We start from the raw sequence: 16051 nt of genomic DNA, 5'->3' as shown, positions 1-16051 counted from the left end.
TTGTAAAATGTCCACTTCTCTAATCATTTGAATTCCTTATAGTGTCAGCTTAGAGCCATAGATCATAAAGCTGGAAGGGACAGGGCTTAGAAAACACTTGATTTTATAAGTGAGGCAAAAAGAAGCCCAGAGGAGGAGGGTAGATGCTTGGAGTGAAGAACAGAACAGTTTGCCAACTTTGTGAATGAGGTTACGCCTACTTAGACAAAAGTACTTATAAAAGAGAGCATTTGAAAACAGCAAGAGACCAAGATGACATTATAAAAGAAAGACATCACTTACCAACTGCACCTGACCCAAATGTATCATCATTGAATTGATCAATCTCTTCATCTTCCTCTCCCAGGCCCTGAAATGCATCTTCATCTTCATCCAGAGGACAATCCTCCAAAGACTAAAAAAAGAGAAAAAAGAGATCAGCTATTCATGAAGTTCACAACCTCGCTCTAAAAAAATGTTTTCATCTTCCCGATCAACACAATAGCTTCATTATGACTTTTTGTGCACATGGCATTTTTTCTATCCCCCAATTTCCCTGACACTGGAAGACTTCAGTACCTTTTCCTTCGGCTTCTCGTTCCTATTCCTTATTTAACCTCTTCCCCCAAACTTCCATTTCTCTATTTATCAAGAATCTAATAACAGCATTTCCTCATGCAACCAAGAAATGAGGCCTGCCAACTTCCTTTCCATCACTGGTTACAATAATAATGACAAGTGAAAATGAACACTTTATTATTTTGCTTGAGTTCTACCTATATTTTTCAACGAAATTCTCATCTTCCCCATATTCATGTCACCTTTTCAACTATTTTATTATTCCCTTTTAAAGCTTTCTCTTCATTTTCCTTTTCCCCTTCTGTTTTCCTACAGATCCAAACTCTGGTGATAAAGGAGAAAGCTAAGTGTTCAATCACAATTAAGTGAACTCTTGAAAAGCTGTGATGTGACAGGTTTAAGTTGTGTCTCTACTCTTACAAGTGATACCAACTTGGGCAAGTCACATCCTTTCTGATTAATTCATTCAATACCCCCTGAGCATCTATTTTGTCTCAGGCTGTGTTAGCCTCTAAGCCACAGTCTCTTAAGTGGTAATGCAGGGACAATACCACCTACCTCGGAAAGCTGTTGTGAGGATCGAATGAGGCAAAGATTTAGGCAAACATTGGGTATTGTTAAACAACGCTAGATATCACCAGTTTAACCACTTAGGTGTGTTCTATCTTAAACGTACCCTCCCACCCCCATTTCAGTTTTCAACTGATTTATTTTCCAAGTTTTCTTTTCTTTTGGGAACTTTGCCTACTGCATCTCATCATCTCTCTCCATGTTTACATAAAGGCAGTTTGATCTTGAACCATTCCTATCAAATACCAAGTATACGTGTCCCCAGTTTTCAAACACTCAGGATCGGAATTCCACACGCTCTCTGCAGTCACATTTCGGATACACCCTGACTGGCTACCTCTTAGCCAGGATGTTCCCAAATGAAAGGTTAGGTCAAACGGCCATCCTACCCATCTTAAGTCTCCCAAACTTACACAAAGCAAGCATGCAACTGCCTCCCCATCACAGGCAACTTCCAGAAGCATTCCCAAATCACAAAGATCTACTTAACCAAATCACTGCTTTTTACACTGGAAAGACTCTTAGGGGTCATCTAAACCAACCCTTTGGTTCTACAAATCCAGAAACCCTGTCCAATGATTAGGAGTCGCTAAAGGTCATACAGCGAACCAGTGACACTGTCAGGACTCTCGACTGTTGCTACATACCCGGACCGTCACCAAACCCACGTCCCCCTCCACTCGCCCAGAAGGAACTTCTGCTGGACACGCCCCTTCCCAACTCGGAGTCCTCTTTAGTAAACGGTCTTTGGCCCCAGTCAAAGGGCGAGTCCAGGCCCCCGGGACCTGACGGTCGCCGGTTTGTAAGGGGGTGTGTATAAGTAATTGGAGGGGAGATGGTTCCGGGTCCAGGGCGGGAAACACGTCTCTGGGCTTTCTCGGGTGAAGCTTCCTCAAGAGCCACCGAGGGTGGGTGCAACGCTCTCTACTCCTCACTCCTCCGGGGGTGCGGGGTGGTCCGGTTAAGGCACGTAAGGGTCCCTCCCCACCCCAAAACATAGGTCAGCTCTCCTCAGTGGCAACTGATAGGACAGTCCCGCCCCCCGAAGCCAGCTCACAGCCCTCGGATTAAACCCGCGACCCCAGACCCAACGCACTCCGTTCGGTCCCGCGGGTCCCGCCGCCCGCCCCCTCCCCCCAGGAGCGCTGGGCAGACGCGCGGAGGGTGAGGGAGAAAGAGGGGCGCGTGCGGGAGGGAGGGAGGGAGGGGTCACTTCCGGTCGAAACAACTCACCTCGTAGCGGAACATTCTTGGGGGGGGGAGGGAGCGGGGAGGGGAATAGGGGAGGGAGGGAAGAAGCGCTGACTCTGCGGGCTCCTCCGCGCGCGGGTCCTCCACCGGCTCGCGACCCCTGGCCGCCGCCGTACGCCGGAGCGTGCGTGGGAACGTGCGCAGGCGCGCCTCGGGGAGGGCGGCCGCCCCGTTCGGCGCCCGGCGGCGGCGGCTGCGCGGGGACAGATTTGGCGTCCCGCTTCCTAGTCTCAGCGGCGGGAAGGAGGTCCCATGGCGAGACACTGCGCACGCGCCGCCCGTCGGGGGCTTCCTCGCGATCTGGACTTGTAGCTCCGCCCCTGGCTTCTGTGTGCCCGCCCGGCGCTCTGGTTCGAGTCACGAGTTTTCCGTCACCGACGGGGCGGAGAAAAGCCTTGTGATTGTCACAGGGTAAGGCTTTGAAGAGTCCCAGGATTAGCCTGGACTGGGAGAAAGGGAGATTCCTAGACCGTTTTGCCAGCGTCCAACACGGTCTTCGCGGGTTTTGCTTGGCACTCCTCACGACATACGATAATGCGCCGAGTGGAGGGGAAAAAATAAAAGTTCAGGTCATTGAAATGGGCAGAATTCGTCGCCACTTTCAGCGGCACGTCACCCGCTGAGTCGACAGCGGGTCAGGGCTGTGATTTGTGTGTCTCAAAGTGATGAGGGCGATTAAAAAAAAAAAAAAGCCGAATGCATGTTCCGGGAGGTTCCACCAGGGAGGTATTTTTAGGTCCCAGGCGCTCCAGGCAGGTGAAGTGGGAGAGCCAAGTAGGGCAGCACAGCCGTGGGCAGCAAGGTCATCGAGGCTGAGTGCGCCGCTGGGTGACACCACCTGCTTAGAGGATCAAGCCCAGAAAAACGTTTGTCCTGGGTGTAAGCCTCGGCAGCCTGCCTCCAGAAGTCTGTTTGGGGGGGTATACCTCCGCTAGCACCTTGCATGCCCTTTCGGCCCTGGAGAACTCTTTCTTTCCCCATAAGGACTAAACTTGGACCACAAAGAATTAATTCGAAGAATTAAAGAGTGGATTTCGCAACTCCTTTCTCCCGGTGTCTTAAAATGCAGCCTCGCCTAGGAGTGGCGTAAATTCCTTACATGTTAGTATGACCAGATTGATCAATCAGAGTCTGAGTACTGGAAACTTTGGATTTGGAACTAGAAGTTATGGGTGGGAATCAGTACTTTGTCATTGGCTGTCAGATGTGGAGCAGGTTATCTAAACACGTCTGAGGCTTAATTTCTTTGTAAAATGGGTTTAATGAAACCTGCCTCACAGAGTAGTGGTTCAGTGATGATTCTAATACTACTTCTACTAATGACTGAAGTCTGCCTCATGCCAACCCTGTGAGGTAGGTACTGTTATTTTCCCTACAGATGTGGAACCTGAGGATTAGAGATGTTAATTCATCTATCCTAAACCACCCAGTGGAAAGTGACAACCAGTTCTCTCTGATTCCAAAAATCCAATCTCTTAATCACTGTGACAGTTTTACAAAAGCGAATGTTTGCATGGGCCAGGCCTAAAGCTTAAAGTGGAACAGGCCAAGGATAAGATGATAATTAGCTTTCAAGCATGCATGGAACATTACAAAACCTCATGTAGTACAGGTAACAGCACAATGACCAAAGAACTGGTGCCATGTAGGCCAAGGGTTGGCAAGTTGTGACCCACAGCCGAATCTGGCCAGCTGCCTGTTTTTGTAAGTAAAGTTTTGTTGGAATACAACCACCCTCATTTTTTTGCGTATTGTCTTTGGTTGCTTTAGGGCAACCAAGGCAGAGTTGTATACTTACAATGGAGGCCATTTGGCTAGCAAAGCCTGAAATATTTACTGTCTGGCCCTTTACACAAAGAGTTTGCTGATTCCTGATGTTGCAGATCCTGTTTTCTGATCATTATGTTAGAGATCAGAAATTAAAAAAAAACAAAACAAAAACTCCGTGCCTCTAATTAATGGACTACTTGAGAAAACATAATGGGAAGCAAAAAATATTTAGAACTGAATGATAAACTTATTAACATATAAAGACTTTTAGGATACAGCTAAAGCAGTTTATATAAGAAAATAGGAAAGCTTCAATATAAATGAACTATAGGATAATTTTAAAGAAAAGATAAGGAAAGAAATAATACAGAGCAGAGAAGGAAACAGAAAACAAGGTGTCATATAGACAATCAATAAAATTACCTGTTTTTCCCATGCACCAACTGCCTTTGAGGGAGATTAATGAGAGTCCCTTTAGGTGAATAATGTATTTTTTTGAGCTGTGTAATAGGCCCATTATTAAGATAGAGAGGATACAAATTCTTTTCACAAGTAATTCTGTAGAAATAAGATATGAGGCCCCTGGAGAGTGTCCCTTGAGTGAGTGGAAGAAAAGTCTTTCCTGCGAGCCTGGGTATATGGAAAAGGCTTTTCACAGCTGAGAGAGAACATCAGTTAGTGAAAGCCACCGTGCTTTGGTATTGTCTGTCCTTTCTCCAGAGGCTGTAAATAATCCACTGTGGTATTTACAGATTCTCTACATGCTTCTTTTTTTTTAGATCATGGTAAAAGAACATAAAATGTACTTTCTTGTGAGACTAGTTTCAGATGTTGTATTAATTTTCATTAAGTAATGTACAGCTCTACAACAGTGGTTCCCAGCCTCGCCAAGAGGGCTTGTTCTAACAGACTGCTGGGCCCCATCCCTGGTGTTTCTGGTTCAGTAGGTCTGAAGTGGGACCTAAGAATTGCATTTATGCCAAATTCCCAGGTGATGCTGATGCTATTGGTTCTTGGACTACACTTTGCATACCGCTGCTTTAAGATATTGTCCATGAGTGCTTGCAAAGGGTTATAGAGAGGGAGAAAAAGAGTGGTGGGCTGCCCAGAGGGTCATTTCTCATGTAGCCAACAAAGTTGTGACGGACATCCCAGAAAGCTATGGGAACTCTTGGTGCAGCAGACTTTAGACAAAAGGATTAGCAATATAATGAAAATAAAAATGTATAAGATGAAACTTGTGGTAGATTAAACAAGGATACAAATTCTTTGTTCTCTCATCAAGAGGTGGGTTCTACTTCCATTATTCCTTGAATCTGGACTGGATTATAATGGCTTTGACCAATGGAGCAGGGGGCGGGGGGGGGTGATGCTATGCCAGTTCTGTGTCTAGTCTTTAAGAAGATTGACAGTGTAAGTCCATGTAAGATGTCCAGTTACCTTGCTGAAGAGGTCATGTGGAAAGGCCCTGAGACTACGTGAAGAGGAAGAGGGGTCCAGCTATACCCAGCTTACCAGCCACACCAGACACGTGAATGAAGCTGTCCAGACCAGCTCAGCTAGCAACTGAATGTCATTGAGTGACCCCATTCAACACGATGTGAAGCAGAAGAATCACTCAGCTGAGCCTTTCCCAGATACCTGACCCATAAAATTGTGGTATTATAATCAAATGGTTGTGGTTTTAAACCACAAAATTTTGGAGTAGTTTATTACTCACTAATAGGTAACTGGGACAAGTGTGTTTAGAAAAATTGTACAGAACTGGGAAATAAGGAAAAAAGGTTATTGTGCGCCCCTTCTATGTTATAACAAGAACATTGTCTAACGAGCCTGCTTCAGGATAATTTGAAGTTCTAGGGGAGGCAACTTTGTCTGACTTAGTATTTACTATTAGTGAGGTACCAGACTCAGTAAAGTTAGATGTTAATTTGTAGAAGACTGCTAAATTGCAAATTAATTTTGTCCAGTCGAGATGATTTCATTTTGATAGAAAAGATAACCCCAAAGGGGACAGTTTTATTGCCTTGCCGGATATTAACTGGTATGATATTTAACATTTGAGTCTTACTCCAGCATTCTTTTTTTTTTAAATAAATTTATTTATTTATTTATTTATTTATTTTTGGCTGAGTTGGGTCTTTGTTGCTGCACGAGGGTTTTCTCTAGTTGCGGCAAGCGGTGGGTACTCTTTGTTGCGGTGCTCAGCCTGCTCATTGTGGTGGCTTCTCAATGCGGAGCATGGGCTCTAGGCGTGTGGGCTTCAGTAGTTGTGGCTCGCGGGCTCAGTAGTTGTGGTTCATTGCTCTGCGGCATGTGGGATCTTCCCGGACCAGGCCTCGAACCTGTGTCCGCTGCATTGGCAGGCAGATTCTTAACCACTGCACCACCAGGGAAGCCCCCTCCAGCATTCTCTTCCACACTAGTTATAGTTCATAGTTTCTTATATCTCTTTTGAACCAGCCTTAACATCCTGCCGGTTCTCTCATTAACAAGATAACTAAATGGCCCGTGCTCATGCTGGTTCACACACTGGCCCCCCATACATAGAGGGCAAGGAGAGACTGAAGAAAGAGGCAGCCACTCCAGATTGGTAGGTGGTAGCATGTACCTACAGAGCAAGAGAACTTACATACGGGCTTGTCTTGGGCAGCTGCAAGCAAGTAGATCTCCTTACCCGCCTGCCAGAATCTTAAAAGTTTATCTGGAGCCCAGAACAGGGCCAGTCACTGTCCAGGTGATCTCAGCAACATCCTACTCTCTTGTCCTTGAAAGTAGCTCCCACTGTGGGAACGGTGGCCAAAGTGTACATTACAAGGACAGAGGAGGGGGCGTGTAGTATCCAATTGCCAGGGTCCAGCTCATGGCTCCATGGACGATCATGTCCTTTTCAATTATTTATTTATCTATCTTTTCTCTTGACTGTCTCGGGTCTTAGTTGTGGCCCTTGGGATCTTCACTGAGGCATGCGGGATCTTTCACTGTGGCGTGTGGGTTTTCTCTCTCTAGTTGTGGCGTGGGCTCCAGGGCGCACGGGCTCTGTAGTTTGCGGCAGGCTCTCTTGTTGAGGTGCGCGAGCTCAGTAGTTGTAGCATATGGAGTTAGTTTCCCCTCGGCATGTGGGATCTTAGTTCCCCGACCAGGGATTGAACCCTCATCCCCTGCATTGGAAGGTGGATTCTTTACCACTGGACCACCAGGGAAGTCCCGATCATGTCCTTTCAATGACAGCCTCCAACAGCTAATAATATATTTTAGAGTCTATTATGTAAAAAGTTAATAATCTGTTACGTAAAGTGTCTTGAGCAGGACGGGGGTAGTTTATTAGGTATGAGTTAAGTGCTGAATGGTAGTATATTAGTTTACTATTGCTACTGTAACAAATTACCACAAACTTAGTGGGTTAAAACAACACAAATTTATTCTCTTATAGTTGTGGAGGTCAGAGTCTAAAATGGGCTGTAGGGCTTCCCTGGTGGCGCAGTGGTTGAGAGTCAGCCTGCCGATGCAGGGGACACGGGTTCGTGCCCCGGTCCGGGAAGATCCCACATGCCGCGGAGCGGCTGGGCCCGTGAGCCATGGCCGCTGAGCCTGCGCGTCCGGAGCCTGTGCTCCGCAACGGGAGAGGCCGCAATGGTGAGAGGCCCGCGTACCGCAAAAAAAAAAAAAAAAAAAAATCAAATAAATAAATAAATAAAATGGGTTGTAGTACTGTGTTCCTTCTGGAAGCACTAGGGGAGAATCTGTTTTCTTCCTTTTTTTAGTTTCTAGAGGTTGCTTGCATTCCTTGGCTTATGGCCTCATCCTCCATCTTCAAAGCCAGTGGCATAGCATCTCCCAAACTCTCCCTCTCTCACCCTCCTTCTGTTGTCACATTTTTCTCTCCCACCCTCCTTCCTACTTCTTATAAATAATCTGTGATAACAGTGGGGGCAACTGCATAATCCAGGATAATCTCCTCATCTCAGGACCCTTAATCTCATCTGCAAAGTCCCTTTTACCATATAAAGTAACATACAGTTTCTGGGGATTAGGACTTGGGGGACCATTTTTCAGCCTACCACATGTGGTACGTGGTAACCATTGGGGGTGTCCAAAATGATTTTTGATAGTATAATGAGAAAACATTTTAAAGTTTAAGTGTTTGTTTTGTATACTTTTTTTTTTTTTTGGCTGCACTGTGTGGCATGTGGGATCTTAGCTCCCAAACCAGGGAGAGAACCCATGCCCCTACAGTGGAAGTGCGGAGTCTTAACCATTGGACTGCCAGGGACATTCCTATACTATTTATTTAAAGGTGAAAAAAGATTTACTAGGTGAAACTATGAAGGGCCATTAAAAGGAGAATCAAGAAGGAGTAAGAGGGCTTCCCTGTTGGTGCAGTGGTTAAGAATCCGCCTGCCAATGCAGGGGACACGGGTTTGAGTCCTGGTCTGGGAAGATCCCACATGCCCTGGAGCAACTAAGCCCGTGCGCCACAGCTACTGAGCCTGCGCTCTAGAGCCCGTGAGCCACAACTACTGAGCCCGCGTGCCACAACTACTAAAGCCTGTGCACCCTAGAGCCCATGCTCTGCAACAAGAGAAGCCACCGCAATGGGAAGCCCATGCACTGCAACGAATAGTAGACCCCTCTCGCCTCAACTAGAAGAAGTCCGCGCAGCAAGAGACCCAACACAGCCAAAAATAAATAAATAAATTAAATAAATAAATAAAATTTAAAAATCATATTAAAAAGCTATTAATGAAATTTAAAAAAAAAAAAAGAATGAGTAAGAGAACATGCAGGCCCCCCACTCCTGCCATGGATCCCAGAAGGGGCAGCTCTGTGCTGACCAGGCCTTGACAGTAAGAACAGGTTGCAGGGACATCTCTCCTGTATGAGTATGTGTTTGGCTGTGAGTTAGAGGTGAGGAAATATGATGGTTTGTTGGGGTAGATCATGGCATTGGAAGATAAAAGCAGAAAGCCAGTTTTGTTGCACATTTTTCTATTACTGAACTGGTAAGAGAAGGGGGAGCTTACAGTGTCATTGCTCCCCTTATTTCTTTTTGACTCTCTGAGCATTGCAGAGCGAGGGTTGGGGCATTGGGAACTATTCCCCTCATCATTTACACAATCCGGGAAAGGGATGATGATGATAATGATTATTTTTGGCCGTGCAGCTTGTGGTGTCTTAGTTCCCTGACCAGGGATTGAACCCAGGTCCTCAGCAGTGAAAGCACCAGGTCCTAACCACTGGACTGCCAGGGAATTCCCAGAAACTATTTCCTTTTTTTTTTTTTTTGCACGTAATATGGAATACTTTTATTCACATGGAAATGGAAAAAAACTAGGAATAAATATTAAGTAATTAAAAATTGCTATTTTTAATTACAAATAAAAATTTAATGGTAGCATCAAGGAAGATAGGATATCAATGAAAATGTTTTGAACCAGTGATACTTTGTTTCTTTCCATTAATTCTCCAAATACTACTTTCCTTTTCTTTTTTGGGTTTACTTTTTTTTTTTAGATCTTTACTGGAGTATAATTGCTTCACAATACTGTGTTAGTTTCTGTTGTACAACAAAGTGAATCAGTCATATGCATACACATGTCCCCATATCCCCTCCCTCTTGAGCCTCCCTCCCACCCTCCCTATCCCACCCCTCAAGGTCATCCCAGAGCACCGAGCTGATCTCCCTGTGCTATGCAGCTGCTTCCCACTAGCTATCTATTTTACATTCAGTAGTGTATATGTGTCGATGCTACTCTCACTTCCCCCCACCTTCCCCCTGCCCCACCACCTCGTGTCCTCAAGTCCATTCTCTATGTCTTTGTCTTTATTCCTGTGCTGCCCCTAGGCTCTTCAGAACTTTTTTTTTTTTTTTTAGATTCCATATATATGTGTTAGCATACGGTATTTGTTTTTCTCATTCTGACTTACTTCACTCTGTATGACGGACCATCCACCTCACTACAAATAACTAAATTTTGTTTCTTTTTATGGCTGAGTAATATTCCATTGTATATATGTGCCATCTGTTGATGGACATTTAGGTTGCTTCCATGTCCTGACTATTGTAAATAGTGCTGCAATGAACATTGTTTTACATATATCTTTTTGAATTATGGTCCTCTCAGGGTATATGCCCAGTAGTGGGATTGCTGTGTCATATGGTAGTTCTATTTTTAGTTTTTTAAGGAACCTCCATACTGTTCTCCATAGTGGTTCTATCAATTTACATTCCCACCAACAGTGCAGGAGGGTTTGCTTTTCACCCCACCCTTTCTAGCATTTATTGTTTCTAGATTTTTTTAAAGAAAATAAAATATTCCTTTATTAAATTTAATTGAACATTATCCAAAAAATCACTTTTCCAAGGAGAGCAATATGAGATTTTCTCATTGACAGGTAAACAATGCTTTACCACATAACTAGAGTTGAGAAAATAATAAATTATGCCATATGTTCTTATCTAGATCATGCCCCCAAAGGCCTGGAGAATGGGCATGGTTTAATAAATCTAAACAAATTAAATAAATGTTTTGCACTTGGAACTCTGTTACCTTTTAGCAAAAAAAAAAAAAAAAAAAGAATTACTTCCAGGGGAGCCACAAAATTAAAGGGACCCTGTAAACGAAAGAACAGAAGACTCTCTTCACACCAAATTAACAGACCACCAGACAAGTAACAACAGATTATTCAGTTTATCAAAAAAGACAGCTAACTCACTGCAGTTTAAATTCATGGACTATATATAAAAATATATATAAATATAATCTTATTTTTATTATTAATGGAAAAAGACAAGAAAACTTCTTCAATTTCTCAAGAAATGAATATGTTTTTAAGAGCAAGATGTAAAAAACCTTGAATATTCCCTTCTAAACTTATTTCAGATTCTGCTTGTGCCTACAAACCCCAGTACCCACGTTACTTCTCCCTGTAAGCATCTGACTATACACCAGCACGTGTATCTGAGCCTTGGCTATGTGTCCCACACTTTTTAAAAAATTTTTATTTTATTTACTTTTTTATACATTTCTTATTAGTCATCAATTTTATACACGTCAGTGTATACATGTCAATCCCAATCTCCCAATTCATCACACCACCATCCCTACCCCACCGCGGCTTTCCCCCTTCGTGACCATACATTTGTTCTCTACATCTCTGTCTCAACTTCTGCCCTGCAAACTGGTTCATCTGTACCACTTTTCTAGGTTCCACATATATGCGTTAATATACGATATTTGTTTTTCTCTTTCTGACTTACTTCACTTGGTATGACAGTCTCTAGATCCATCCATGTGTCTACAAATGACCCAGTTTCATTCCTTTTTATGTCTGAGTAATATTCCATTGTATATATGTACCACATCTTCTTTATCCATTCGTCTGTCGATGGGCATTTAAGTTGCTTCCATGACCTGACTATTGTAAATAGTGCTGCAATGAACATTGGGGTGCATGTGTCTTTTTGAATTATGGTTTTCTCTGGGTATATGCCCAGGAGTGGGATTGCTGGATCATATGGTAATTCTATTTTTAGTTTTTTAGGGAACCTCCATACTGTTCTCCACAGTGGCTGTATCAATTTACATTCCCACCAACGGTGCAAGAGGGTTCCCTTTTCTCCACACCCTCTCCAGCATTTGTTGTTTGTAGGTTTTCTGATGATGCCCATTCTAACTGGTGTGAGGTGGTACCTCATTGTAGTTTTGATTTGCATTTCTCTAGTGATTAGTGATGTTGAGCAGCTTTTCATGTGCTTCTTGGCCATCTGTATTTCTTCTTTGGAGAAATGTCTATTTAGGTCTTCTGCCCATTTTTGGATTGCATTGTTTGTTTCTTTAATATTGAGCTGCATGAGCTGTTTATATATTTTGGAGATTAATCCTTTGTCCATTGATTTGTTTGCAAATATTTTCTCCCATTCTGAGGGTTGTCTTTTGGTCTTGTTTATGGTTTCCTTTGCTATGCAAAAGCTTTGAAGTTTCATTAGGTCCCATTTGTTTACTTTTGTTTTTATTTCCATTACTCTAAGAGGTGGATCAATAAAGATCTTGGTGTGATTTATGTTAAAGAGTTTTCTGCCTATGTTTTTCTCTAAGAGTTTTATAGTGTCTGGTCTTACATTTAGGTGTCTAATCCATTTTGAGTTTATTTTTGTGTTTGGTGTTAGGGAGTGTTCTAATTTCATTCTTTTACATGTAGCTGTCCAGTTTTCCCAGCACCACTTATTGAAGAGACTGTCTTTTCTCCATTGTATATCCTTGCCTCCTTTGTCATAGATTAGTTGACCATAGGTGCATGGGTTTATCTCTGGGCTTTCTATCTTTTTCCATTGATCTATGTTTCTGTTTTTGTGCCAGTACCATATTATCTTGATTACTGTAGCTCTGTAGTATAGTCTGAAGTCAGGGAATCTGATTCCTCCAGCTCCGTTTTTTTCCCCTCAAGACTGCTTTGGCAATTCGGGGTCTTTTGTGTCTCCATACAAATTTTAAGATTTTTTTGTTCTAGTTCCATAAAAAATGCCATTGGTAATTTGATAGGGATTGCACTGAATCTGTATATTGCTTTGGGTAGTATAGTCATTTTCACAATATTGATTCTTCCAATCCAAGGATATGGTATATCTCTCCATCTGTTGGTATCATCTTTAATTTCTTTCATCAGTGTCTTATCGTTTTCTGCATACAGGTCTTTTGTCTCCCTAGGTAGGTTTATTCCTCGGTATTTTATTCTTTGTGTTGCAATGGTAAATGCGAGTGTTTCCTTAATTTCTCTTTCAGAATTTTCATCATTAGTGTATAGGAATGCAAGAGATTTCTGTGCATTAATTTTGTATCCTGCAACTTTACCAAATTCACTGATTAGCTCTAGTAGTTTTCTGGTGGCATTTTTAGGATTCTCTATGTATAGTATCATGTCATCTCTAAACAGTGACAGTTTTACTTCTTCTTTTCTAATTTGTATTCCTTTTATTTCTTTTCCTTCTCTGATTGTCGTGGCTAGGAGTTCCAAAACTATGTTGAATAATAGTGGTGAGAGTGGACATCCTTGTCTTGTTCCTGACCTTAGTGGAAATGGTTTCAGTTTTTCACCATTGAGAATGATGTTTGCTGTGAGTCTGTTGTATATGGCCCTTATTATGTTGAGGTAGGTTCTCTCTATGCCCACTTTCTGAAGAGTTTTTATCATAAATGGGTGTTGAATTTTGTCAAAAGCTTTTTCTGCATCTATTGAGATGATCATATGGTTTTTCTTCTTCAATTTGTTAATATGGTGTGTCACATTGATTGATTTGTGTATATTGAAGAATCCTTGTATCCCTGGGATAAATCGCACTTGATCATGGTGTATGATCCTTTTAATGTGTTGTTGGATTCTGTTTGCTAGTATTTTGTTGAGGATTTTTGCATCTCTATTCATGAGTGATATTGGTCTGTAATTTTCTTTTTTTGTAGTATCTTTGTCTGGTTTTGGTATCAGGGTGACGGTGGCCTCATAGAATGAGTTTGGGAGTGTTCCTTCCTCTGCAATTTTTTGTAAGCGTTTGAGAAGGATGGGTGTTAGCTCTTCTCTAAATGTTTGATAGAATTCACCTGTGAAGCCATCTGGTCCTGGACGTTTGTTTGTTGCAATATTTTAAGTCACAGTTTCAATTTCATTACTTGTGATTGGTCTGTTCATATTTTCTATTTCTTCTTGGTTCAGTCTTGGTAGGTTATACCTTTCTAAGAATTTGTCCATTTCTTCCAGGTTGTCCATTTTATTGGCATAGTGTTTGCTTGTAGTAGTCTCTTAGGATGCTTTGTATTTCTGTGGTGTCTGTTGTAACGTCTCCTTTTTCATTTGTAATTTTATTGATTTGAGTCCTCTCCCTCTTTTGCTTGATGAGTCTGGCTAATGGTTTATCAATTTTGGTTATCTTCTCAAAGAACCATCTTTTGGTTTTATTGATCTTTGCTATTGTTTTCTTTGTTTCTATTTCATTTATTTCTGCTCTGATCTTTATGATTTATTTCCTTCTGCTAACTTTGGGTTTCGTTTATTCTTCTTTCTCTAGTTCCTTCGGGCATAAGGTTACATTGTTTATTTGAGATTTTCCTTGTTTCTTGAAGTAGGCTTGTATAGCTATAAGCTTCCCTCTTAGAACTGCTTTTGCTGCATCCCATAGGTTTTGGATCATCGTGTTTTCATTGTCATTTGTCTCTAGGTATTTTTTGATTTCCGCTTTGATTTCTTCAGTGATCTCTTAGTTATTTAGTAACGTATTGTTTAGCCTCCATGTGTTTGTGTTTTTTACGTTTTTTTCCCTGTAATTCATTTCTAATCTCATAGCGCTGTGGTCAGAAGATATTTTTTATATGATGTCAATTTTCTTAAATTTACTGAGGCTTGATTTGTGACCCAAGATGTGATCTATCCTGGAGAATGTTCCGTGCGCACTTGAGAAGAAAGTATAATCTGCTATTTTTGGATGGAATGTCCTATAAATATCAATGAAATCTATCTGGTCTATTGTGTCATTTAAAGCTTCTGTTTCCTTATTTATTTTCATTTTGGATGATCTGTCCATTGGTGTAATTGAGGTGTTAAAGTCCCCCACTATTATTGTGTTACTGTTGATTTCCTCTTTTTTGGCTGTTAGCAGTTGCCTTATGTATTGAGGTACTCCTATGTTGGGGGTATATATATTTATAATTGTTATATCTTCTTCGATTGATCCCTTGATCATTATGTAGTGTCCTTCCTTGTCTCTTGTAACTCTCCCGTTGCGGAGCACAGGCTCCAAACACACAGGCTCAGCGGCCATGGCTCACGGGCCCAGCCGCTCCACAGCATGTGGGATCTTCCCGGACCAGGGCATGAACCCATGTCCCCTGCATCGGCAGGCAGACTCTCAACCACTGCGCCACCAGGGAAGCTCCCTCTTGTAACATTCTTTATTTTAAAGTCTATTTTATCTGATATGAGTTTTGCTACTCCAGCTTTCTTTTGATTTCCATTTGCATGGAATATCTTTCTCCATGCCCTCACTTTCAGTCTGTATGTGTCCCTAGGTCTGAAGTGGGTCTCCTGTAGACAGTATATATATGGGTCTTTTTTTTGGTATCCATTCAGCGAGCCTGTGTCTCTTGGTTGGAGCATTTAATCCATTCACGTTTAAGGTAATTATCGATATGTATGTTCCTATGACCATTTTCCTAATTGTTTTGGGTTTGTTTTTGTAGGTCCTTTTCTTCTCTTGTTTTTCCCACTTAGAGAAGTTCCTTTAGCATTTGTTGTAGAGCTGGTTTGGTGGTGCTGAATTCTCTTAGCTTTTGCTTGTCTGTAAAGCTTTTGATTTCTCCTTCGAATCTGAATGAGATCCTTGCCAGGTAGAGTAATCTTGGCTGTAGGCTCTTCCCTTTCATCACTTTAAGTATATCATGCCACACCCTTCTGACCTGTAGAGTGTCTGCTGAGAAGTCAGCTGTTAACCTTATGGGAGTTCCCTTGTATGTTATTTGTCATTTTTCCCTTGCTGCTTTCAATAATTTTTCTTTGTCTTTAATTTTTGCCAATTTGATTACTATGTGTCTCAGCATGTTTCTCCTTGGGTTTAACCTGTATGGGACTCACTGCACTTCCTGGACTTGGGTGGCTATTTCCTTTCCCATGTTAGGGAAGTTTTCGGCTATAATCTCTTCAAATATTTCCTCTGGTCCTTTCTCTCTCTCTTCTTCTTCTGGGACCCCTATAATGCGAATGTTGTTGCATTTAATGTTGTCCCAGAGGTCTCTTAGGCTGTCTTCATTTCTTTTCATTCATTTTTTCTTTATTCTGTTCCACAGCAGTGAATTCCACCATTCTGTCTTCCAGGTCACTTATCCATTCTTCTGTGTCAGTTATTCTGCTATTGATT

The 16051-nt window shown here is 42.2% G+C and overlaps 2 protein-coding genes across 3 annotated transcripts in view; one reads left to right on the top strand and one right to left on the bottom strand.

Moving 5' to 3' along the window:
• The window catches only part of PATL1 (PAT1 homolog 1, processing body mRNA decay factor), a 36388-nt gene extending 33708 nt beyond the window's left edge, over positions 1 to 2680 (bottom strand). For both annotated transcript variants that reach the window (XM_022591884.2, XM_089914762.1), the window contains exons 1-2: positions 2362 to 2680; positions 283 to 394 (exon numbers count right to left, since the gene is read on the bottom strand). In XM_022591884.2, coding sequence (XP_022447592.1) covers positions 283 to 394; positions 2362 to 2376 — 127 coding nt within the window. In that variant the 5' untranslated portion in view covers positions 2377 to 2680. The remainder of the gene's footprint in view (positions 1 to 282; positions 395 to 2361) is intronic.
• LOC111183919 (olfactory receptor 10V1-like) overlaps positions 2310 to 16051 on the top strand; it is a 54513-nt gene continuing 40771 nt past the window's right edge. Inside the window, exon 1 of the mRNA XM_089914764.1 lies at positions 2310 to 2790. The gene's annotated coding sequence lies outside the window, so the exon portion shown is untranslated. The remainder of the gene's footprint in view (positions 2791 to 16051) is intronic.

The sequence above is a fragment of the Delphinapterus leucas genome, chromosome 7 (assembly GCF_059928025.1).
Source record: "Delphinapterus leucas isolate spDelLeu-1000000601 "Yukka" chromosome 7, BTC_Dleu_Yukka2, whole genome shotgun sequence".
Lineage (NCBI taxonomy): Eukaryota > Metazoa > Chordata > Mammalia > Artiodactyla > Monodontidae > Delphinapterus > Delphinapterus leucas.
This window is presented reverse-complemented; position numbering and strand designations above follow the sequence as displayed.